Source organism: Siphateles boraxobius, unplaced genomic scaffold (assembly GCF_051911475.1).
Source record: "Siphateles boraxobius isolate OS27281-9 unplaced genomic scaffold, OSU_SipBor_1 46, whole genome shotgun sequence".
NCBI classification, from domain to species: Eukaryota; Metazoa; Chordata; class Actinopteri; order Cypriniformes; family Leuciscidae; genus Siphateles; species Siphateles boraxobius.
The window spans coordinates 18,689,462-18,713,607 of NW_027509097.1; the positions used below are offsets into that span (position 1 = coordinate 18,689,462).

The window sequence follows — 24,146 nt, forward strand, 5'->3', positions numbered from 1 at the left end:
CAACAATTAAAATTATACCACAATCTCAAAATTTAGACAATATATTGACTTGAGATTCATATTTAGCTGTGTCACATTTGTGCATACAACCCAGTTACATTTATTCATCCGTTCGTCCGTTCGTTCGTTCATTCATTCATTCAATTTCAGGTCCTCTTTTGTACTTTATTTATGTAAAGTGTTCTTCTATAATATAATATTCTGTAAAGTAAGTCGATCATTTCTGCATTTTATAGTGTGCTTTATATTTCTCAGGTATAGGCCAAGTCTTTCATGTAACATATATGTATATTAGTGCTGTATGATGGATGTAGTTGTGTTTTCACAGTGTGACGTGAGGTGCTGATTGAGCAGACAGCAGTGGGACTGGAATGTGTGGTATGCTTCCTAATGAGAGAGGGATTCAGGGAAATTTCTCTACACCACGTCTGCCAACAAGTTGTTAGTTAGACAGAATACAGTTATGCTCAGTTTCTTGAAAACTAAACAGCTGTTTTTACAGCTTGTTAATTTACATTACATAATTTACTTAATTTTCCAGCTCAGGGTCCGTCAGTATGATTAGGAGTTAGGATTTTAAAATGAATTTGCATTAAATAGGCCTATATTTAATTAAATGGAATAGATTGTAGATTATTCATACCTATTTATTAAAGACTGTGCATTGTGTAAATCCTGCTTGTCATAGTTTTAAAATAATTATTCCCAGTGCATTTTACATGCTGTCCTAATTGTCAGATTGTGTTAATTTAGGAATTAAATTCATTTTCACATTTGCTGCTCCATTATGGCCAGTCCATTTGTTTTATGCAGTGGAGTGCTTCTTGTCTAGTTCTTGGGAAATATTTTCTGTTGCCATCCACTGTGGGAATTTTACAACAGCCACATTTCGGTGAGGTTTTTCGTTATTGTCCCTTGTTGTCACACAAATGTAACATGAGCATGCAGTGATGTGCACACTGAACAGTAATTTGTATAGCCTATTTTTGTTTTGTGAGAGTATAAATTTGTTTAACTCATCCCATATTTTTTACCTAAAATATCTTTCTTCATTTATTCTAGTGATGCTGTGAAAAATAAATAAATAAAGGGCAATTTATATAAATTTAAGGGGGTTGAGGAGGACATGTCAAAACATTATTACTTATGCCTCTCCTTATTAATACAAACCAGTCTTACATGAACTGGCAGGTACCTGCCTTGTTATAATAGCAGGTCTGCCCTGTCCTGTACAAGTAATACAGAATCCACCAGCTTGACAGGGCTGCCACATGTCTGTCTTCATTGATAAACTGGTTCTAAACTGTTACCGGACTAGCTGGTAATTGAAGGCTGCGCCCTAGTTTGTGTCCAATCAGAGACAATCTGCCATGGAATGAATAAAACAGCAATGCGTAAACAAGAACTGGAAAGTCCTCCGCCCCCTTCCCCATAACATCTCAGATGAAAGCAGTTCCGTATTCCGTGCCGCTACTACAACCATCACATTCAATAGCCCAAATTCGGTCAAGCCTGTTTGTAAAAATCAATGCGCATCATCGACATGGACCCATCATTTGTAGAAGGTAAGAGATGGTCGCTACTGTCTGACTGCAGCTGCGTGTCGTTTTCACGCTCTCCCTTCATCGTAAAGTTTCGGGTGGGATGGGAATGCGGTCTCGTGTCATATATCAAGTTCGTCAGCATGTCTGTCTATGTAAAATACTAGCTGTCTGGGTAGAGTTGGTTATTTAGTGCGCACTGGTGAGCGATAATACGCTCTCGCTTGCGGAAAGTGACACTTGTAGAAATGGCATCAAGTTAAAACGAGTGCAGCACTGATCGCTCATTATTCGTTATCGACGTAACGCAGCGCAGGGTTTTTACAGGAAGATGACGCAGAGAATGACACTGACGGTGGCCAAGTGAGGATAAACCGACTAGTTTTTGACAGTAGACTTTAAAAAAACACTTACTGTAGTGAAGATGTCATGATAAGCGACGTAGCTAATGAGGATTAATTGAGGATTAACTTTGGAGTATAGGCTATATGACAAACCCGTATTGAATCTATTTGTCAAAACCTTTCATATGTCTGATCCCAACATAAGATAAAGGGCGTCAAACTAATAAAAAATAGGACAAAATACAAGCGTTCACAGGCCCAAATTTTGTGTCGGTTGATGGTTATTATTACAAAATAACACGAGTTCCCCATTTTATACAGGACTTTTATTTAATGTGATTTTTGAAGCCCCTCTGTACTTTGAGTTTAACCCAATGGTTTCGTTTTGAAGCAGTAGGCGGGGTTTTATTCGCATGTGATGATGCACCTGTAGACCGCTCAAACAAATGTCAGCCATTCAGTTTTTCAAACATTAAAAGTTGCACTCAGAATTATGGATAATAATTAATCATATATTAACTATATATTGCGGTTTTAGCCAGTGCAAACCATAAAGATAAAAGAGTGTCTAAGAAAAACATGCAAACCAGACAATATAACAACAAACACAATATAGATAGGCCTACTTATCAACTTAATGTAGGCAGAGACATAGTCCAGAGAGATGGTATGGGTCAGTATATGTGCGATGAACCAGCCTTAACACAATGAGTAAGACAGGAGTAGAAAAATAAATGTCCAAGCAAGCAGCTCTAACCGATCAAGGATGAACCATAGGAAAATATAGACGTGAATTGGGGAATGTCCATTATATGAATGTGTTGTAGGAGTACTAGTAGTAGTATAAGACAGAAAAAAAAGATGGAAAGCTTTTGTTTGCAGTTGGTAAACATACTTCAGTAGGCCAGTGGTGTCAGTACAAAATCCAAAACCACTGATACTTTTGGCATAAATAAGAGTGTGCGTAAATCAATCCACCCAAAATCACATACTTCCCTACAACATACAAAACATAGTAAAAAACAGTATGTGAAATGAGTAGTATTTCAGAATTCACATAATTAATAAAACAGTAGGTGAAAAATACCCTGGATTACTTCCTACTTCCAGATTCTGAATTGTGCATATAATGGACACTTTACTATCCCATGAGGCCACAGCAGAGCATTTGTGAATGTCAGTGAAGTGATGCAACTGACGCTGTTAGCCAGGTCACATGACTATAAAAACGACAACATGATGAATGTGGGCTAGTATATCCAGATTACATGCAAATTCATACTATATAGAATATACTTTTCACAGTCGCAAAATAAGGGCTTTTTCAAAAGAAGTTCCTCCTACTCAGAGAGTTTGCGATTTTTGGATTCAGCCTCACTGAATCACATAATGATATAACGTTCCAAAGCAATTAAAGTACAAAAAAAAGTATTTTAAAAAAGATATCACATTTTTGTTTCAAAGTCTAATTGATGAATCCACATCCACAGGTCTGTCTAAAAGGCATGTTTAATTACCCATGATATCATGAAGGACGAGAATGCCAGGGACCCTTCAGCAGTTGAGCCACGGAGTGGTTAAATCTTCCTTCTTCCTTCATCCTTACACCATCTGTTTTCCCTCCATCCCCACTTTGGTAACTTGACAATGACATCACATAGGAAACACCTGGTGAAGGACTTCAACCATTTCATCACCTGTTATGTCTGTAAAGGGTACCTGATCAAGCCAACCACTGTGACAGAATGCCTGCACACCTGTGAGTACCTACAGTCTTTAACCCTATTCACATTGAATAAGTATTATAGGGACCTCGTGTGATTTAGAAATTACCCACCCACATCTGAATTTCGTGTGGCGCATTCACACGGATAAGTGAAGCCTGTGATTTTACTCGAATTTACTGACTTCTCCCGGATATGATGTCAGTAGGCTATTGCTTGGAAATGTCTTGTCGTTATATATGTATATCATAAACAGAAGAATGTTCTTTACCGCATGCTGCTATACATGTCATCCATCTCCATCTAATCATTATTTTTGTTTTTGCTTTTCTGATGGTTTTCAACTTTCTCTTTCTGCAAATTTTATAGTTGGATGTTGTAGGTATAGCGATATGACCTAGCACCCAAAGTACTATCAAAACACTCCAACACAGCCTCCGTTCTTCGTGAAAGATGGATAAAAAGCCGCGCCGGAAACAAAAACCTTGAAAAAATTATATATGACCCCGCCAAATCACAGAGATGCCGATTCGCACGGACTAATATTATCACAGGACCTCAGTGTTCGGCGAAATATGGTAGGTCATTTGCGGGAAAATTTTTACTTTACGAATTACAGACATGGCCACTTCGCACGGGATTAAGATCACAACAACCTCCGCAATTATTACAAATGACTAGAGGTCACCAGGTAATAGTAATCCAGTGCGAATAGGGCTTTTGTGAAAGTTTAATGAAATGTTTTTTGGTGATTTCTCAACCAATGGGCCCTCACCCCAAAATGGTCTGTTCTGATTGCTTGATGGACAGTGGGTGATAAAAGCAATGCTAAATGCAAATAATGAAATAATAATAATAATAAAATGCAGATATATACTCAAGCATTGTTTGGATTGCAGAATGAGGAAGAAAGCATTTTCCGTATGATTTATTGTCATATATCTGATAAAGCTGTGTCCATTTAAACTCTACTGTATTACCTGTGACGCTAATATATACAACACCGTCCGTCCTTCGGATGAGACGTTAAACCGAGGTCCTGACTCTCTGTGGTCATTAAAAATCCCATGGCACTTCTCATAAAGTGTAGTGTAACCCCGGTTAACAATAGCAGGTGTCCTGGCCACATTCCCTCCAATGGCCCTTGCCAATCATGGCCTCCTAATAACCCCCATCCACTGAATTGGCTCTATCACTCTCTCTCCTCTCCACCTATCAACTATAGGTGAGTGGTGAGCGCACTAGTGCTATTGTACTGTGATTGCCGTTGCATCATCCAAAAGGATGCTGCACACTGGTGGTGGTTGAGGAGAGACCCCGACATGATTGTAAAGCGCTTTGGGTGTACAGTAGTACATATGAAAAGCGATATATAAATGCCTTATTCATTCATTCTTTCATTCAACACAGTGTTTGTTATATGTGTTTTAGGCTAATAAATCACACAACTGCTATTGTTAATGTTCAATATTATTTGATTTTAGGGACATTTCATTTCATGATGCTTGATTAAATCCTGATTTTCACATACTCTCTGTGGAAATTCATAGGTGCCTAGTGTTAATTAATCGTCATTTTATTCCCAGGTGTAAAGGACCTACTTTGCTTTTTGTATCATATTGGTATAGCACTGTCACGATTCTTGTCTCTTTGTCCTTTGTTGTATTTATGCACTTTTATTTTGAAGTGTATTTTCTGTTCACTTTGTTGCACTGCTTCCCCTTTCCTATTTGCCTTTGCTTCTGTGGATACATGGGCTGTGTTCCACTCCACATTTGTATGCCCTTCACTCGCAAACTTCCCTCCGGAAGGTATAGGTATAAGGTATAAAGTAAGTATAGGTATAAGTTCACTCTGATGTGCATCATTGCTTACGTTGCACGAGTGCCTACTACTGGCGGAACTCGTGCATTAGATTTAAATGGAACGCACTAAGCCCTTGATCACTTGGAATTCACTATGGAGCGGATTTATTATTTAATCCCCTTTTTTATTTATGAATTTGTTTTATGCAACATTCTATATGCTTATAAGTTGTTTGAAATAATATATAAAATCTATAGGTAGGCTATATAAATTTATAGGTAGGCTATATAATCTATAGCTGTTGGAGAGAAACAAAATTACACAAATTATAAAAAACATCAATAGTATAAACTTTGACAGTGAACATAAGGCAGCTACAAGTATTATGCAATTAAATCTCAACATAATTAATATATTATGCGATTAATTCTCAAAATAATTAATATATCATACACTTAATCACACAGTTAAGCGCGATCTGCTGTGACTTCACAAACAAGCTAAATTGTGGGATATAGAGCTGCTTGAAGTGTACATCGGAGTAGACTCTGTCAAAATCGAGGGGACGAGGGTCTGTCCATATAAGCTGCCCTCATCCACTTTACGAAGTGGAACGCACTTCAAAATCGGGGCAGGGATTCCCCCAAGGGGAAGAGCTAAGGGAAGTTCACAAGTGCGTGTCTAAAAGTTGAGTGGAACGCAGCACTTGTTTGTTTCCTAAGGGATTAATCAGTCTCAGGTGTTCCTTGTTACCCTCTTGTTATCCTGTGTATGTATACCCCTGTGTTTCAGTGCTTTTTGAATCATGTTTCATGTTCCTGGTTTTGATTTCCTGGTTATCTTTTCTTTTATTAAATTTCTGCTGGCATTTGGATCCAGTCTCTCCTCTTCCTTGTATCGGCCAAGTAACAAGCAAACTAGATGTGAATATTCCCACTCTTTTAAAATACATGACCAACACTGTGTCACAGTCACCTGTTGATCAGTTACCATGACCACTGTTATTCTCCTCAATGCATAAGCTATTTTCACTCATAATATTTTCACTATATAATATTCTTGATTGAGTCAGTTTCTGATTTCTCCTTTTTTTTCTTTCTTTTATATAATGTTCATTAATGCCATAACAAGAATTCCATATTCTGAATGCACTATGCATTTGTTTGGACTATGCACTATATTTTAGCCATCTACCCAACCAATTATTCCACACAGTGATGACCTGATTGTGTCTTGTATCAATATCAGTGTGGGTAGTGACTATCCAACCCCCCTTTGATTATTGCCCATGATTATTGCACAGGTGTGCCTTAGGCTGGCCACAATAAAAGGCCACTCTAAAATGTGCAGTTTTATCACACAGCACAATGCCACAGATGTCACAAGTTTTGAGGGAGCGTGCAATTGGCATGCTGACTGCAGGAATGTCCACCAGAGCGGTTGCCCGTGAATTGAATGTTCATTTCTCTACCATAAGCCGTCTCCAAAGGCGTTGCAGAGAATTTGGCAGTACATCCAACTGGCCTCACAACCGCAGACCACGTGTAACCACACCAGCCCAGGACCTCCACATCCAGCATCTTCACCTCCAAGATCGTCTGAGACCAGCCACCCGGACAGCTGCTGCAATAATCGGTTTGCATAACCAAAGAATTTCTGCACAAACTGTCAGAAACATCTCAGGGAACCTCACCTGCATGCTTGTCGTCCTCGCTTGAGGTCTCGACCTGACTGCAGTTCGACTGCAGTGGGCAAATGCTTACATTTGATGGGGTCTGGCACTTTGGAGAGGTGTTCTGATGAATCCCGGTTTCTTACTGTACAGGGCAGATGGCAGACGTGCATGGAGTTGTGTAGGTGAGCGGTTTGCTGATGTCAACGTTGTGGATCGAGTGTCCCATGGTGGCGGTGGGGTTATGGTATGGGTAGGCGTATGTTAAGGACAATGAACACAGGTGCATTTTATTGATGGCATTTTGAATGCACAGAGATACCGTGACGAGATCCTGTGGCCCATTGTTGTGCCATTCATCCATGACCATCACCTCATGTTGCAGACTGATAATGCACGGCCCCATGTTGCAAGGATCTGTACACAATTCCTGGAAGCTGAAAACCTCCCAGTTCTTGCACGGCCAGCATACTCACCGGACATGTCACCCATTGATCTTGTTTGGGATGCTTTGGGATGCTCTGGATCGGTGTATACGACAGCGTGTTCCAGGTCCTGCCAATATCCGGCAACATCAACTCTATGCGAAGGAGATGTGTTGCACTGTGTGAGGCAAATGGTGGTCACACCAGATACTGACTGGTTTTCGGGGCCCCCCGGATCCCCCCAATACAGTAAAACTGCACATTTTAGAGTGGCCTTTTATTGTGGCCAGCCTAAGGGACACCTGTGCAATAATCATGCTGTCTAATCAGTATCTTGATAAGCCACACCTGTGAGGTGGATGGATTATCTTGGCAAAGGAGAAGTACTCACTAACACAGATTTATTTGTGAACAATTTTTAAGAGAAATAGGCCTTTTTTTGTACATAGAAAAAGTGTTAGATCTTTGAGTTCAACTCATGAAAAATGGGCACAAAAACAAAAATGTTGCATTTATAATTTTGTTCAGTGTATGTTCGTTGCTGGTGGAATGCGATAGGTTTTTCTGGTCACACTTTATTACATGCATAAAAAAGTTAAGTATATGTACTTATGTACAACATTTAGAATTGTGAAATGTTAAAGGGGATGCAAGAGATTGTGGGATAAAATCGTAGAAACCACAAATACCACTATGGAAGACACCGAGTGTGTTTAGAGCCCATCATTATGTTCACTGCACCGATACAGCTGCTTTAATTGCATTTTGACTCGTTTTAAATGTTCATTAAACAGGTAACATTATTTGTGCATTCAGTTTAAAAAAAATAATTTCTTCTGTTTTCTTGCTTCTGAGCAGTTTGCAAAAGCTGTATAGTCCAGCATTTTGAGGAGAGCAATGATTGCCCAAAATGTGGTATCCAGGTTCATGAAACGAATCCCTTGGAGATGTTAAGGTAAACCACACTTATTCATAATATCCTAAGTCAAAACCTCTTCAGAAAATCTGTTTCAGGTGGTCTGTGATCAGATTTAGTGCCGCATTGTAGTTCACAAAACAATACAAACCATGATCAGGTTTAATCAGATTAATCTACTTGATTTCGCATCCTGGTTGAGAGGCATTCCAGCCAACAGCCGGATTGTTTTCTAAAGCTAGAGTGTCAGTTGTGAGAATGACCCAGCCACACCAGTGATGCATCTCCACCCCAACACCTGACAGAATGATAACATGATAACCAGATCTAGAGCAGCATTAGCCTGAACTTGCTAACAGATGGGACAGGGAAAATATGGCTCTCATCATGTGTTCTGGTAGCTCACATTTCTTTTCTCCAAAGGCTGGACAACACTCTTGAAGAAGTCCTATTCAAACTTGTGCCCGGTCTTAGAAAAAGTATGTATTTTACTGAGCCATTTTAAGTAATTTGCTCATCATATATACATATATATATATATATATATATATATATATATATATATAGAGAGAGAGAGAGAGAGAGAGAGAGAGAGAGAGAGAGAGAGAGAGAGAGAGAGAGAGAGAGAGAGAGAGAGAGAGAGAGAGAGAGAGAGAGAGAGAGAGAGAGAGAGAGAGAGAGAGAGAGAGAGAGAGAGAGAGAGAGAGAGAGAGAGAGAGAGAGAGAGAGAGAGAGAGAGAGAGAGAGAGAGAGAGAGAGAGAGAGAGAGAGAGAGAGAGAGAGAGAGAGAGAGAGAGAGAGAGAGAGAGAGAGAGAGAGAGAGAGAGAGAGAGAGAGAGAGAGAGAGAGAGAGAGAGAGAGAGAGAGAGAGAGAGAGAGAGAGAGAGAGAGAGAGAGAGAGAGACCAAATATCAACTGGCATTTATTTAACCTTTTCCCTGCCTTTCATTTTCCTTCCAGAGGAACAGCAGCAAGAGGTTGAATTTTGGAGAAGAAACAAATCGAAAGAAAATTCTAATGGTAAAATGACTCACAAATTATAAATGCACTCACCTGATAGTCATGTTACCACATAGCTTCTCTGTTTTAAAGGGATATTTTTTTTTCATTCATATAATCACTCTGTTGTCATTCCAGACCTGAATGAAATTTGAGAGAATTTTAGCAGAATGTTGACACTGCTGTTTTTCATACAATGAAAGTGAATGGTGACAATGAAATGTCAAGCTCTGAAAAGGACAAAAAGCACCATTAAATAGCAAAAATAGAATTTGTACGACATCAGATGACTAGGCTGCATCAGAAATCACATATTGTCTTGTTTTGAGTCATTGCCATGTGACCTATCAGCGTTAGTTGTGTCACTTCACTGTCATTCACAAATCCTCTCCAATGGCCTCATGGGATTGTGAAGTGTTAATTGGATGTGCACTTCAAAATCTTGCAGTAATCTTGTAGTAGTAGTTCCCCATGGAACTTTTTGCCTACTGTTTTATGAATACTGTAAATTCTAACATATACTACTTAATTCACACACAATGTTTCGTCTACTATACAGTAGGAAAGTATACGATTTCCGTTGCAGCCTTGGAATACAAGCACACAAGTTGTATGGACTAGTTTTATGGAACATTTATGCTGCCTATTGTCCTTTTTTGGAGCTTAACAGCTTAACTTAACAACTGGTCACTTCATTTTCATTGTATGGAAAAGAGCAGCGTGAAAATTCTGCATAACATCTTTTGTGGTTTGCAGAAGAAAGAAAGTGTTATGGATTTGAAACCGCATGAGAGTCAGTAAATGTTTTCCAAAAGTTTCATTTTTGACTGAACTATCCCTTTAATCCAACAAATTAGGATCTCATAGCTATGAATCAGTCCAATGTGACCTAATGGTACAGGCTATTTTGCTGTATTCAGCATTTAAACTTCTTTCATCAGACTTTTGGTATAACTTTTGTTCCCTATCAAGAAATGTCTTTACTGCTCAAATTAATCTACCACAATCTGTTTCTGTGACCTTGAATCACAGGTGGTAGAATGACGTGAGTCATCAGTATAGGTGTCCTCAATCTATGTCTCTCTGCTTCTTTGACTCCAGAGGGAACCACAGAATCGCTCTGTACAGCTATCTTATACAGTTACGACTTTAAAGATGAGCACAGAAAATTTTAAACTGTTAGATTTTAATGGTTATATGATGTTGCAGAAAGTGTGACATACTGTATGTACTGTCAAATTTAGACACATTCAGACTGTTTAATTGCGCTCAAAGATATGAGTAACTGTTTAGTTCCCTTTCAAGGTAACTCGCCATGCGTCAACAGCGCTTTTGGAACGCCCCTGTGTGAATGCGTCTGAGCACTTGTGTCAACTAGTCTAATGGCGAGAATGAACGTCATGGGCGGGTGACGTCATGACCAGGAAAGGATAAAAGCACATCCGGAATCGCAACGTGCTAGCTTCTGTGCCTCAGCAGCGCTCTGTGTTACTCTGTCTGTCTTATTTATTGTTGTCTGTCACGTTACACTAAGCAGCTTCACTTTGGTTTTCCCCTACTGTACACTTTGGTTTTCCCCTATGCATCCAGCCCCTTTGGGTCTGGAAGCGATGGTGCAGACATGGCCGAGGCTATGCCTGTACGCTTTTCCCCCAATTGCTCTGCTCCCAGGAGTTCTGGAGAAGATCCGCCAGGAGGGAGTGAGAGTCTTGTTAGTAGCTCCATACTGGCCAAGCCGAATTTGGTTCTCGAACCTGATTTCCCTTCTAGACGGCTCTCCCTCGGAGCTGCTGGTCAGGAGGGACCTTCTGTCCCAGGAGGGGGGAGAAATCCTCCATCCTCAACCTGTGCGTCTGGCCTCTGAGGGGGCCCGACTCATAGAATCTGGACTCTCAACCGAGGTTGTAGAGACCATTTTAAACTCCAGAGCTCTGTCCACAAGGAACCTATATGCCCTGAAATGGAGAGTTTTTACCTCTTGGTGTCATCGACGACAGTGGGATCCAGTTAATTGCACTATCGGTCCAATACTTGAGTTCCTGCAAGATTGAGCTTTACGTCAGGGTTATCCCCTTCCACTCTGAAGGTTTATGTTGTGGCTATCCCTGCTTACTAATATTATATAATATTGGAAGATATCCTCTTATTACTCGTTTCCTCCATGGGACCAACTGCTGAGGCCTGCAGTTCGTACCAGAATTCCAGCCTGGGATCTGGCTATTCTAGAACATTTACATTTATTCATTTAGCTGACGCTTTTATCCAAAACGACTTACAATTGCTATATATGTCAGAGGTCGCACGCCTCTGGAGCAACTAGGGGTTAAGTGTCTTGCTCAAGGACACATTGGTGTCTCACAGTGGATTCGAACCCGGGTCTCTCACACCAGAGGCATGTGTCTTATCCACTGCGCCATCACCACCCCAGGTGGTGATGAAGGTCTATCTATTGCTCCGTTCGAGCCTCTTGAGTCTGTCTCAGAAAAATGTCTGACACTCAAAACAGTGTTCCTTCTAGTTATTTCCTCACTAAAGAGAGTAGGAGATCTACAGGCTTTGTCGGTATCTCTGTCATGCCTTGAGTTTGCGCCTGGTATGGTTAAGACGTTCCTCTATCCTAAGCAAGGTTACGTTCCTAAGGTTCCAACCAACATACCACGGCCTATCGTTCTGCAGGCATTCTGTCCTCCCCCCTTCAAAAACTCAGACCAGGAGAAACTGAACCTCATTTGTCCAGTCAGAGCACTGGACACTTATGTCCACAGATCTTCCCAGTGGAGAAAGTCTGAACAGTTGTTGGTGTGCTTTGGACCACCTAAGGTCCTTCCTTCCTGCATCTAAACAGACGGTCAGCAAGTGGATAGTCGAGGCTATTTCTCTTGCATATGAGGTCTGGGCCAACCTTCACCTTTGTCTACCGTTGTTGACGCATCGTCTCGTTCCCTACTCAGGGAACTATGGTTACAGTCGTAACCTGAGACATTATTTACACTACCATCACTATGCTTTCCAAGGCTGCATTTAATTAATTAATTAATTAATTAATTAAAATAATAACAGTTTTTTTTAGAATGTATTTTATTCATGGCAAAGCTGAATTTTCAGAAGCCATTACTTTAGTACCACATAATCCTTCAAAAATTATTATAATATTTTTAATTTATTATCAATCATTATTGGTGCTCAATTATTAACAATGCTTCTAATTGTTAGCTATGTTAAAAACAGTTTTGTTTTCCACAAAATTATTAAGCTGCAATAATGTTGTTTTCAACATTAATAAGAAATGTTTCTTTAGCACCAAATCAGCACATTACAATAATTTTTGAAGGAGCATGTGACACTGAAGACTGGAGTAATGGCTGCTGAAAATTCAACAATAATCTACAGTCTTTGTGCTCCGTATGAAACAAAATGAAGGACATTTTAATAATAGTTGGAGTCTCCAAGGTAACTTGTAGGTTTTGCAGCTGCAAATAATAGACAATTACCACATTTATAATTTCCCCAAGAGCATTGTTTTGAATATTATCTATTTCATATAAAACAAAATCTGAGAAAAGATGCAGATGATGTCTGGGATTAGCATATCTATTCAGCTTTGCCTGAAATGTTTTGATTTTGTGCTCCACATTGTCAAAGAAGCACATAATGGAAGTCTGTTGAGTTTTTTCTCAAGGAAATCTCCAATACGATGTGTATATCGGCGGATACAGGGATTTTGTGTTTTAACAATATATGGGAGTAAAAAAAGTAAATAAATGTAAAAGTATTTATTTATATAGAGCTTTATACAATACAGATTATTTCAAAGCAGCTTCACGGTAATAAACAAGAAAATAACAGTGTTAATGTTGAAAAACGCATCAGTTATGAAACAAATTAAAATTCTGCTGTAAAGGAGCTCTATAAAAGAGAATAGTGCCATTAGCTCAATTTAGTTCAATAAAAAAGCAAAAGTACAGTTAAGAGAACATCTGTGTGAAAAATAGATAAAGCAACAGTTCAGTATGGAGGGATTATTGGGTCAGATTGAAAACTAAAAGTCTAAAACTGAAAGTCTTAAACGAAAACTAAAAGTCTAAGTCGAAAACTAAAAGCCTAAGTCGAAAAAGAATTTGGTATTTAGGATTGGGCATTTTGTATTTAGGATTGGGCATTTGGTATTTAGGATAGGGCATTTTGTATTTAGGATTGGGCATTTAGTCATTTAGCCATTTGGGGATTTAGGATTGGGAATTTGGGGATTTAGGATTGGGCATTTGGTATTTAGGATAGGGCATTTTGTATTTAGGATTGGGCATTTAGTCATTTAGCCATTTGGGGATTTAGGATTGGGAATTTGGGGATTTAGGATTGGGCATTTGATGATTGAGGAGTGTATGCAAATAAGGAGGCTTGGGCCAAATACTGGAGGCTGGGTTTGAAATGGCTGGTGCGCAGAGGCACCTAATGGACAGCAGAGGGAGCTCCCAGTGCTAAGGAGCATACTGTAATGAAACCAAACAGAGCGAGTGAGCAGGGGTGGAGCGAGGACTGTACTTTATAATGTGATAACTTCAACTTCCAGCGCCCGTCTCAACAAAGATGCTAGCTCTGGCTTTGCCATTGTTAATGTGGCAGCCAACGTGGATGGCAGAGCACGACAACTTTCACTTTGAAGAGGACGCTCTGATAGTGTGCTCCTTAGCACTGGGAGCTCCCTCTGCTGTCCATAAGGTGCCTCTGTGCACCAGCCATTTTAAACCCAGCCTCCAGTATTTGGCCCAAGCCTCCTTATATGCAAACACTCCTCAATCCTCAATGCTCAAATGCCCAATCCTAAATCCCCAAATTCCCAATCCTAAATCCTAAATGGTTAAATGACCAAATGCCCAATCCTAAATACCAAATGCCCAATCTTAAATACAAAATGCCCAATCCTAAATACAAAATGCCCAATCCTAAATACAAAATGCCCAATCCTAAATATCAAAATCATTTTCGATTTAGACTTTTATTTTTCGACTTAGACTTTTAGTTTCAGATTTAGACTTTTCGTTTTCAACTTAGACTTTTAGTTTCAGATTTAGACTTTTAGTTTTCTATCTGACACAATAATCCCTCCATAGTTCAGAACCTTCATTAAATGATTTAAATGGCAATCCTTTAGCATGAGCACAACTGTTTTGTCTTTTTCCAGAGGATGGCCCTATATGTAAGAAAGCCCGAGTAGATGAAGAGGATGATGATAAAGGTGATGGGGACTACCACAGGAGTGATACTCAGATAGCCATCTGTCTGGACTGCTTGCGTAACAATGGGCAGATGGGAGAGAACATTGTTAAGGTTAGCCATTTTGAATTTTGCGACATAACTCTCCTCCCCGTCAGCATTTCTTGGTGCCACTCCATGTCTTATGCTTCCTTTATCTTCTCTATGCATTGGTCTTGCCCCCTCATCCCTTATAAGGGAAAGGTGAACCGAGATCAGATTTTCCCCACAAGATCCTTGTGTTCGACATTTTAAGATTAAAGATGAGACTGATCCTCAGTCTTTACTAAAGTCTTCCAATTTACCATTATCTCCCTGCCAGCTAATAATTTTCTTTCTTTCTTTCTTTCTTTCTTTCTTTCTTTCTTTCTTTCTTTCTTTCCTTCTTTCCTTCTTTCCTTCTTTCTTTCTTTCTTTCTTTCTTTCTTTCTTTCTTTCTTTCTTTGTTAACGTGATGTCTCATAAAATCTCATGTTTTTTTCTCTGCAACTACATTAAGCTTTATTTCATATATATATATATATATATAATATATATACAGTGCTGGTCGGAATTATATATATATATATATATATATATATATATACACACACAGTGCTGGTCAGAATTATTTGCTCCCTTGGTAAATATGATCAAAGATGGCTGTAAAAAATAAATCTGCATTGTTAATCCTTTTGATATTTTATTTAAAAAATTGCAAAAATCTAACCTTTCATTGAAGTAAAATAATTGAAAGTGGGGGGGAAATCACATTATGAAATAAATGTTTTTCTCCAAAACACGTTGGGAACAGATATTTGCCCCTTTTTATTAAATATTTTTGCAACCTCCTTTTTTCTCTGATCTCTTGCATTTCGATTTTAGCATTTATTTAAAAATAAAATTTACAGCCATCTTTGATCATATTTACCAAGGGGGCAAATAATTCTGACCAGCACTGTATATGTATTGTGTTTTTGAAAGAAGTCTTTTATGCTCACCAAGGCCACATTTATTGAATCAAAAATATAATAAAAACAGTAATATTGTGTAATATAATTACAGTTTAAAATAACTGTTCCTTATCTGTCAGCCACTTTGACGTTGACGTCAAGACTAACACTAGGGGTTGCACTTGGGAGCCCCAAACACCCCTGATACTTCAGAAAAGGCCAATGAGAAATTGCGAGGGGAATTTGCATGCCAGCCACTCCCCTGGAGGGCTATACGGGTATAAAAGGAGGCTGGTGTGCTCCACATTTTTTTGGAGCTGAGAAAAATGTATCTGTGATTCTCTCTCCACTCACCTCTGCCTAAAAGCTTCCTTGGATTTCTGTATGGCGCATTTCAGCAATTCTCTCTTCCACACACACAGTTTAGTACAAAAGAGTTCCCCTAGGTGCTTCAACAAGCAACTAAGAGACATTTCCAAAAAAGATTGGTACCAATGGATGCATTTCTGCCGGGTGAGTCCCCACGGACCTTCTATTCCTCAGCGTGCTTGTCTCTCCTTGTTGAGCTCATTGATAAGGTTAGTTGGTTCGCCCTATGTCGAGCCTAATTTATTATCCAGGGCTCCAGATGAGGATGAACTGTCAACCTGGCTGAATCGTCCCAGACTCTCTTCTATGGCATGTAAGTTTACTCCATTTCCAACGGCGGAGCCTTGTAGTTCTGCTGTGCAGGCCAAGGCACTAAAAGATTTGCATGAGGGTAGTTCTGAGCCAGGATTGATGCAGGAACTGCATTCGGCAAAATTAGCACATCTCTAACAAGACTATGCTCGATCAGTGCTGAACTGCTTAAATCTGTTCAAGTGCAAGACAGCGGTACAACTGAAATATTTTCAGAGATTCCTGGGGCATATGACATCCTCAGTCGCAGTAACGCCACTTGGGTTGATGCATATGAAACCATGTCAGCATGGGCTTCATGCTCGTGTCACGAGATGCACATATCGAGTGACCATCACGTCGATCTGTCGCCATACTTTAAGTCCTTGGACAAACCTTGCATTTTTACGGGTGGGAGTTCACTTAGAATAAGTGTCCAGATGTGTTGTCGTCACAACAGACACTGTCAGAGCGTCCTCTTCAAAGTGAAAGTTGTCGTGCTCTGCCATCCACGTTGGCTGCCACATTAACAATGGCAAAGCCAGAGCTAGCATCTTTGTTGAGACAGGCACTGGAAGTTGAAGTTATCACATTATAAAGTACAGTCCTCGCTCCAGCCCTGGTCACTCGCTCTGTTTGGTTTCATTACAGTGGCAAGCATATGTTGATCCGAATGGACAATGTGGCGATGGTGGCGTATATAAATGTTGGTATCTGCTCTCATGACATGTCACAACTCGCCCACCATCTCCTCCTGTAGAGTCAGCAGCAACTGAAGTCACTGTGAGCCACTCATGTCCCAGAAGACCTTAATCACGCAGCTTCTCGCTCTTATGACAGGCTACGCTCCATGGGGAGTTGAGACCCCATCCCCAGGTCTTTCAGCTGATTTGGAGTTGATTCGGCGAGGCACAAATAGAACTGTTCACTACTCAGGAATCCTCCCACTGTCCTCTGTGGTATTCCCTGACCGAGGCCCCCCTTGGCACGGATGCACTGGCACACAGCTAGCCCCGGGGTCTGCGCAAGTACGCTTTTCCCCAATTAGCCTGATTGCACAGACGTTGTGCAAAGTCAGAGAGGACGAAGAGTGGGTCCTACTGGTTGCAGGTATTGGCCCAACCCGACATAGTTATTGGAGCTCAAGCTCCTTGCGATAGCCCCTTTCTGGCGAATTCCCCTGAGTAATTACCTCCTTTTTCAGGGACAGGGCACAACTTGCCACCTGCACCCAGACCTCTGGAACCTCCACGTCTAATCCCTGGATGTGATGCGGAAGACTTGTGTGGGCTATCACCAGCGGCAGACACTATCACTCAGGATAGAGCCCACTTCACGAGTCGGCCTTATGCTTTGAAATGGAGTTTGTTCGTTAACTGGTGTGCTTCCAGCGGAGAAGACCCACAGAGATGTGCAGTGAAGTCAGTGCTTTTATTCCTGCAGGACAGGTTGGAGGTGTTATTTATTTAGTGTTAGAAACTGGGTTATGCTGCAATTGTTGTATTATGCTCTAGATTGCATGGTGTGATTGTGTATACCTTCAACATTTGCTAAGTAAACTTCAAGTTGTGAAGTGCACTGCTTCGCGTTATTGCTATTTATAGCTCTACAGAACATAATGATATTATGATAAACACTACAGAATGGACGGCTGTCCCCCTCCACCTTGAAGGTGTATGTGGCTGCATAGCGCCACATTACAGTATAGAAGAGGGTAAGTCATTAGGGAAACATGATCTGATAATCAGGCTCCTCAAGGGTGCCAGGAGGTTGAATCCTCCTAGGCCAAGCCTTATTCCTTCATGGGATCTCTCTTTAGGCTTGCCGGGTCTACAGATAGTTCCTTTTGAGCTGCTGGAGCTAAAGGGACCTCTCATTGAAGATGGTACTCTTGACCATGCTCATCTCCACCAAGAAGGTGGTGGATCTGCATGCATTCTCTGTCAGTGAATCGTGCCTTGAGTTCGGACCAGCATACTCTCACATAATCCCTATCAGACTATGTTCCCACTACCCCTGGACAAGGCAGACCCAGCCTTATCGTTGCTGTGTCCACTACATTCCCATTCCCGTATTTACTTGGACCACACGCTGAGTTTTAGACACTCTGAGCAGCTCTTTGTCTGTTTTGGGGGACAGCAGAAGGGGAAGGCTGTCTCCAAACAGAGGTTGGCCCACTGGATCGTGGATGCTATTGCCTTGGCATATCAGGCACAGGGGATCGTGCCATTGCCCTTCGTTTAAGCTCACTCCACAAGGAGTGTTGCATCCTCCTGGGCTTTAGCCTGCAGTGACTGTTTAACTGGAAACTCTGCAGAGTGCAGAGTGGTTGGCTCGGCAACACCTAATACCTTTTTTCAATGTTAAATTTTTCAATTTTCATTTTTTAAATTTTAAATTTTTCGGAAGAATCAGAGGTGTTTGGGGCACCCATAATGTCAGTCTTGACACAACGTCTAATTCCCTCCATCAGGGAACGGAGGTTACAATAGTACAAGAGACATTTTCTATTTCTTCATTCTTTATTTTAAAAGGGACAATGCACAATTATTAACATGAGCACGTAAGTCCATCATGTAAATGTGCCAGATTTGGCAATACAGAATAATTTTCATCTGTAGTCCCCATTTAGATATAGTTTTTAAATGTTTTTTTTTTTTTATTCCTGTGATGGCAAAACTGAATTTTCAGCAGCCAGTTTTCAGTGTCACATGATTGTTCAGAAATTCTCATTCTAATATTCTGACAAATTTTGGAAATTTGTTGTCTTTTTTATTTGTTTTCCAGGGTTTAATGAAGAAATTTATTCGCTGCTCAACAAGAGTGACTGTTGGAACAATTAAGAAGTTTTTAAGTCTGAAGTTAAAGCTTCCCAGTTCTTATGAGGTAACATTTGGATGTATTTAGTCTATGTAGTTTACCATTTTCCTGTACAAAGATAGAATGATTTGTTGGAATTTACATATTGCCTCTGCATTTTGTTTAAATCTCACGTTTATAAGAATTCTGCTATGCATTTTGAAGGCACATTCATGCAAAGCTTATAGTGCTTATAGTGGGTAAAACAAGTTTTAGCAGTAATTAAACATGAATTTGGCATTGCTAGTGATACTGCCATGATTCAAGTCCTATGATGACGAGTAAGACAGATTAAATGGTTCAAAATAACAACAAGGTTTATTTAACAAGAGCAAACAACACAAGACAGAGTGCATGGCAACAACAATACTGGACAAGGAAAGAAAGGAAATGAGAAACTTAAATAGACAAGTTGATGAACTAAGTACAGACAGGTGTGCTCGTTAATCAATGTTCATGACAATTAATGACTGGCGGAAATCTAGAACAAAGGAAATGGGTAACTGAAGAGAAACAAAACAAAAATCCATAAAAGTGAAATTCAACTACGGAGCCCCGCACTGTTTGAAGTAGCCAAGGAAGCTGGATCGTAATTGCAGCAGTCTTTTATTTAAACAAATTAGATTTAACAGACAGGATACAGCGTGAACAAGAACATAACAATCAGGCATTTAGCAACGACAGACAAGGAACAGACTGAAACACAGGGCTTAAATATACAGGATAGACAAGGGAAACGAGACACAGCTGGGACTAATGAACTCATAATGACTAAATAAAAGGTGGTATAACTGAACACTAACGAGGAGCGGGAAAACTAGGACACAGGACTGAACAAAAAACACTAGGAAGGGGGAAACACATGGCATACATTTAACACGCACATGACATGCAGGAAAATAAATAGTAGGCTAAATCGTGCGCACAATTTTCTAATTCGTTCCCTCGATTTATAAATCATGCGCAGGAATTACTACGTAATTCGTTCCCTCGATTTTCCACGAGGGAAAGAAATTAGTAAATTGTGTGCACAATTTTTTTTTTTCTTGCATGAAATGTGCGGGCCTCCGTACTAAACAGAACATTCCTGTGACGGATATAGGAACGCTACAAATGAAATAATCTTGTCTCCGGGACTCTGTGTTTCTTTTACTTCATTGCATGTGTTTCATCACTTACTATATTCCTGCTGTTTATGTTTTGGTTGTTTGATACTTGTTTTGGTGTTTTGTACTACCGTTCAATTAAACAGATCTGATAATCACTAACTGTTTCTGCAGCTAGATGTTCTATGCAATGGTGAGATCATGGGTAAAGACCACACCATGGAATTCATCTACATGACCCGCTGGAGGCTTCGGGGAGAAAATGTAAGCCATGAGAATACCAGTATCTCCTCCTCTCCTCTTATGCGTGAAATCTGAATCCTCTCATCTTTTCCACTGGGATGCGTAGTGCGGCAGACCCTATTACCTAAAGTTGTGTGGTTTTGCTCTTCATGGTACTTACATTGTTAAGCAAAGTAACTAAGACAGCCATAAAACTTTAAGGTTAATTCCAAAACAAGTTGGTTCAGTCGAGTCTCCACTCTTCAACTGAGCAGGTGCTTCATTAATTTTTGCATTATTATTGTAACTTTTGGAGAAGGCTGTTTTGGAGTACGGAGCTATGAGGACTGAATGCAATGATTGGACGAACATTTTTTGGTCCTGAGGCTTCCACAGAAGATATATGTACATGTTTTAATTAGTGCTCTCAATCGATTAAAAAAATTAACTAGATTAAACAAAAAAAATTCTGTGATTTAATCATGATTAATCACTTACATTTTATACATTTTTCAAATATATTTTATAATGTAATAATTTCACAGTTAATCTCCACATTAATGTAGAGACAACTTAAAGACAGTATATTTTAAATACTTGCTTAATGGCATCTTTTTATGAATGAAGGCCAGTATCACTAATACTAATACAGCTACTGAAGTCTCATGAAAATTATTTTTTCCCCTAATTTTAAACATTAATTATAGCCATTCGACGTTGCAGTGTAATTGTAATTGAAATCGATTTTTTTATTTTTTTATTAGGCTTGAAAAACAACAACTTTTAATTTAAGTGAACTTAAAACAATCCTCACATAAACCCATAATCAATGTCATATAATTAGTGGCTGCTGTCACTTTAAGATCTGCCGCTGCTGACAGAAACGCGGATCTCACACGCGTCTAATTCTCTCACAAGTCTTCGCTCATTTAAGGCTTTATTTAACTCATTTAAGATGGCTCTTATGAGGATACTTGACAAAACGGACATTTTGGCATAAATGTGTGTGTTACTGTTCGTTCAAGAACGAAACGGAACCCGAATCTAGCGTGTTTTCTTTTGTCTTGTTGCGCTTGAATGGTTTAAAAGCATTTGTATGAAGAAGAGTGTGATCATATAATGTAACTCTAGCCAAATAATGACAGAAAAAACGGATGCGTTAATTGCGTTAAATATTTTTAACGCGTTAAACTGGAGAATATTTATCGAATGTGTTAACGTGTTAAGGTTGAGAGCTCTAGTTTTTATATTTAGGCCACTTCTATTATTGATTGCTATCAGGACGTGAAGAGAGTTTTAACCAGTATAACAAAAAGTTTCTAAAACAAATTACCTACCCTACCTTTAAAAGAAAGACGTTCCATGAGCTCAGAAATTGTTAAATTACAGTATGTCAGTGTGATTTCAACATCAATATTAAAATTGTGTTTAATTGTTAAAAACCTATTAATGAACTTTTCCCATAAACATGATGAGCAATCCCAACATGTAAAACATACCATGTGCTGCATAGCAATGCTGGATTTCAGCAGGGTAGCTTGCAATGAACTTAAATGATTTTGTATTTGTAATCAGTGATCAGAAAATACTTTATATTGCACGATAGTTTTTTATTCAATTATAAATTTATGTGAATATAAAGCTTGCATATCGTCATAAAAGGAAATTTTTTACACTCATCTACATCATGTCTCTTTCTCCAGGTATACCCAATGGTACTTGAATATCGACCACGCATTGACTTTGGCTAGGTTGAAATAACCTGCACTAATTTCATCCTATGAACAGACTGCGAATTGAATGGACCAGTTCTGAAGATGTGCTCTACCCATCTCTTCTGTTTAGTTTCATTTGTTTTTTTATCGAAAAATTGTCACTTACAACATGTGTTGTGGTTTATTTACCAAAGTGACGCAAAAGTCATGTTTAAAGGCCTTCAGCAATTTGCATTTGATGGTAGCTCCCTTTAAAAATGTCACGTTATGAAAATTTAAGTAAATGCGGCAGTGCCTTTTCCATTACATCATCTTATGAAGAGATTCTGACAGACGTTGAGTTTTTAAAGAGTTGTTTTTACAGAATTGTTTCCTTTTGTGTTCTACGGACAAAACAAGCCCTACAAGGTTTTGAAAAACATAAGGGTGAGTGACAGAATGTGAATTTTTAGGTCACTTTAAGTGGTTTAATACTAGGCTCCTGGTGTTTAAAGCTTCTGGGCTTGATTAGAACTTCAAACATCCTCTAAGGGTTTTAAGCTGGTCTGTTTTTGGTTTTGCCCATTTAAGGGTTTTTATTTATTATAGGCCATGCCTCTGTGCTCTCAAAAATGCCGTTTCTTTTACATGGTTTTGGTGACCTCTGCATATGTGCCTCATTTAAAAAACAAAACAAAAAAACAAGAAGTTGAATTTAACTTTGCTAAACACATCGAATAGAGGTTTTACAATGTTATCATGCTTCCGTGGCATCATAATTGAGAAAGAATTCAGCTTTACCGTCGTGTCATTCGGTTTATGGCTGGCAGACAATGAGTTAAAATCTTCCTCACAATTTGTAATACTCTGGCTTGTTTTTTCCCCCCGGATTTTATAGAAACATTGGTATAATGTTCATAATTGCTGTCTTAAATTAAAGCTTTTGAGTCATGCTTGCCTGTTTTATGTCAGAATAAATCCTGAATCAAGTAGTCCAAAGAAAGAAATGTCAAAGCAAATGAAGAAACTATAATTAATTCTTGCAAAATAGAATTAAGGGATTTGCTGGGCCACATTACAGTATATTAGTCTGCTCATATTGCACCAAAGACACTCTACAGCATCTGACCACATGGCATAACAAGCTAAAAGCTGTTTGCCTTGCCTTACAATTATACTCACAAGGGCCATGTGGCAAAGATAAAGCTTGCATTTCTGAGCATGGAACAAAGCTACCTAATTTCTCAGAGTTCAAAAACATCTTTTCCCCCACTATATTTGTGAATTTTTCCATTTCCTTACAAATCTCCCTGAAAAACTACTTCTGATAAATTCACATAAATTTGAGTTATTTCTATTTCTATTTAAAATTAGAAAATATTATTTTGCTATTGTTTTCACATTAAAAAGGTGACTTTGAAATATAAAATAATGTTTGGACACTGAATAATATTTGTTTAGAATAGTCCCTTGAATGTCCTTGTACTGCAACGATCAACATGTATTTTTGTAAGAAGCCCTTGTAGATATTTTATCTTTAAAGAATGGAAATGTATGTTGTATGTAACAAACATGAAATGCTGCTTAGAATACTCTATTTTTTTCAATGTAAAGTTCCTGAGGTGATTCCTATAGATTAGAACTACAACATATGACTTGTATACATGAGTTATTGTATTTGTGTGTCTTTGTCCGGAAGAAAAATACACTCATGAATATTGATGATATTGGTCTCCATGTACCATTTTTGATTTCATACTTATGTCATGGTATTTAAAATTTCTAAAGAGACAAAACACTATAGTGTTTATTATATTGAATGTGTTACAGATGGTTCAATTCCCTCTTCCTCCTGAATGGTCTCATTGCACAGCGGTGTGTGTGTAGCCCTGGTTGCGACAATATTGCCTCATATTTTCTCTGTGATTTCATCTAAGGTTCATCTGCCAAGGATAACATTTCTCCATGGCCAAAATCCATCAACTTTTCAAGT

At 39.1% G+C, this 24,146-nt stretch overlaps 1 protein-coding gene across 2 annotated transcripts; it reads left to right on the plus strand.

Moving 5' to 3' along the window:
• The first annotated feature begins 1,356 nt into the window (after positions 1-1,356).
• pcgf5b (polycomb group ring finger 5b) lies at positions 1,357-23,878 on the plus strand. 2 transcript variants are annotated; one of them, XM_077201196.1, is made up of 9 exons: positions 1,357-1,565; positions 3,376-3,644; positions 8,371-8,467; positions 8,852-8,907; positions 9,389-9,448; positions 14,610-14,755; positions 19,060-19,158; positions 20,412-20,501; positions 22,163-23,878. In XM_077201196.1, the coding sequence occupies exons 2-9, from the start codon at positions 3,533-3,535 to the stop codon at positions 22,208-22,210; spliced, it is 708 nt and encodes a 235-aa protein (XP_077057311.1). In that variant the 5' UTR covers positions 1,357-1,565; positions 3,376-3,532; the 3' UTR covers positions 22,211-23,878. The 2 variants fall into 2 exon arrangements, with proteins under 2 accessions (XP_077057311.1, XP_077057312.1); XM_077201197.1 differs by lacking the exon at positions 19,060-19,158 and having other exon boundaries at positions 1,422-1,565.
• Positions 23,879-24,146: the final 268 nt, after the last annotated feature.

What these genes read in the sequence shown, in the direction of transcription:
- pcgf5b (XM_077201196.1), top strand. Translation starts at nt 3,533, where the DNA reads ATGACATCACATAGGAAACACCTGGTGAAGGACTTCAACCATTTCATC. An exon ending in TGTGCCCGGTCTTAGAAAAA is followed by an intron (nt 8,908 to 9,388) that starts GTATGTATTTTA and finishes TTTTCCTTCCAG; the next exon opens with AGGAACAGCAGCAAGAGGTT. An exon ending in ATCGAAAGAAAATTCTAATG is followed by an intron (nt 9,449 to 14,609) that starts GTAAAATGACTC and finishes GTCTTTTTCCAG; the next exon opens with AGGATGGCCCTATATGTAAG.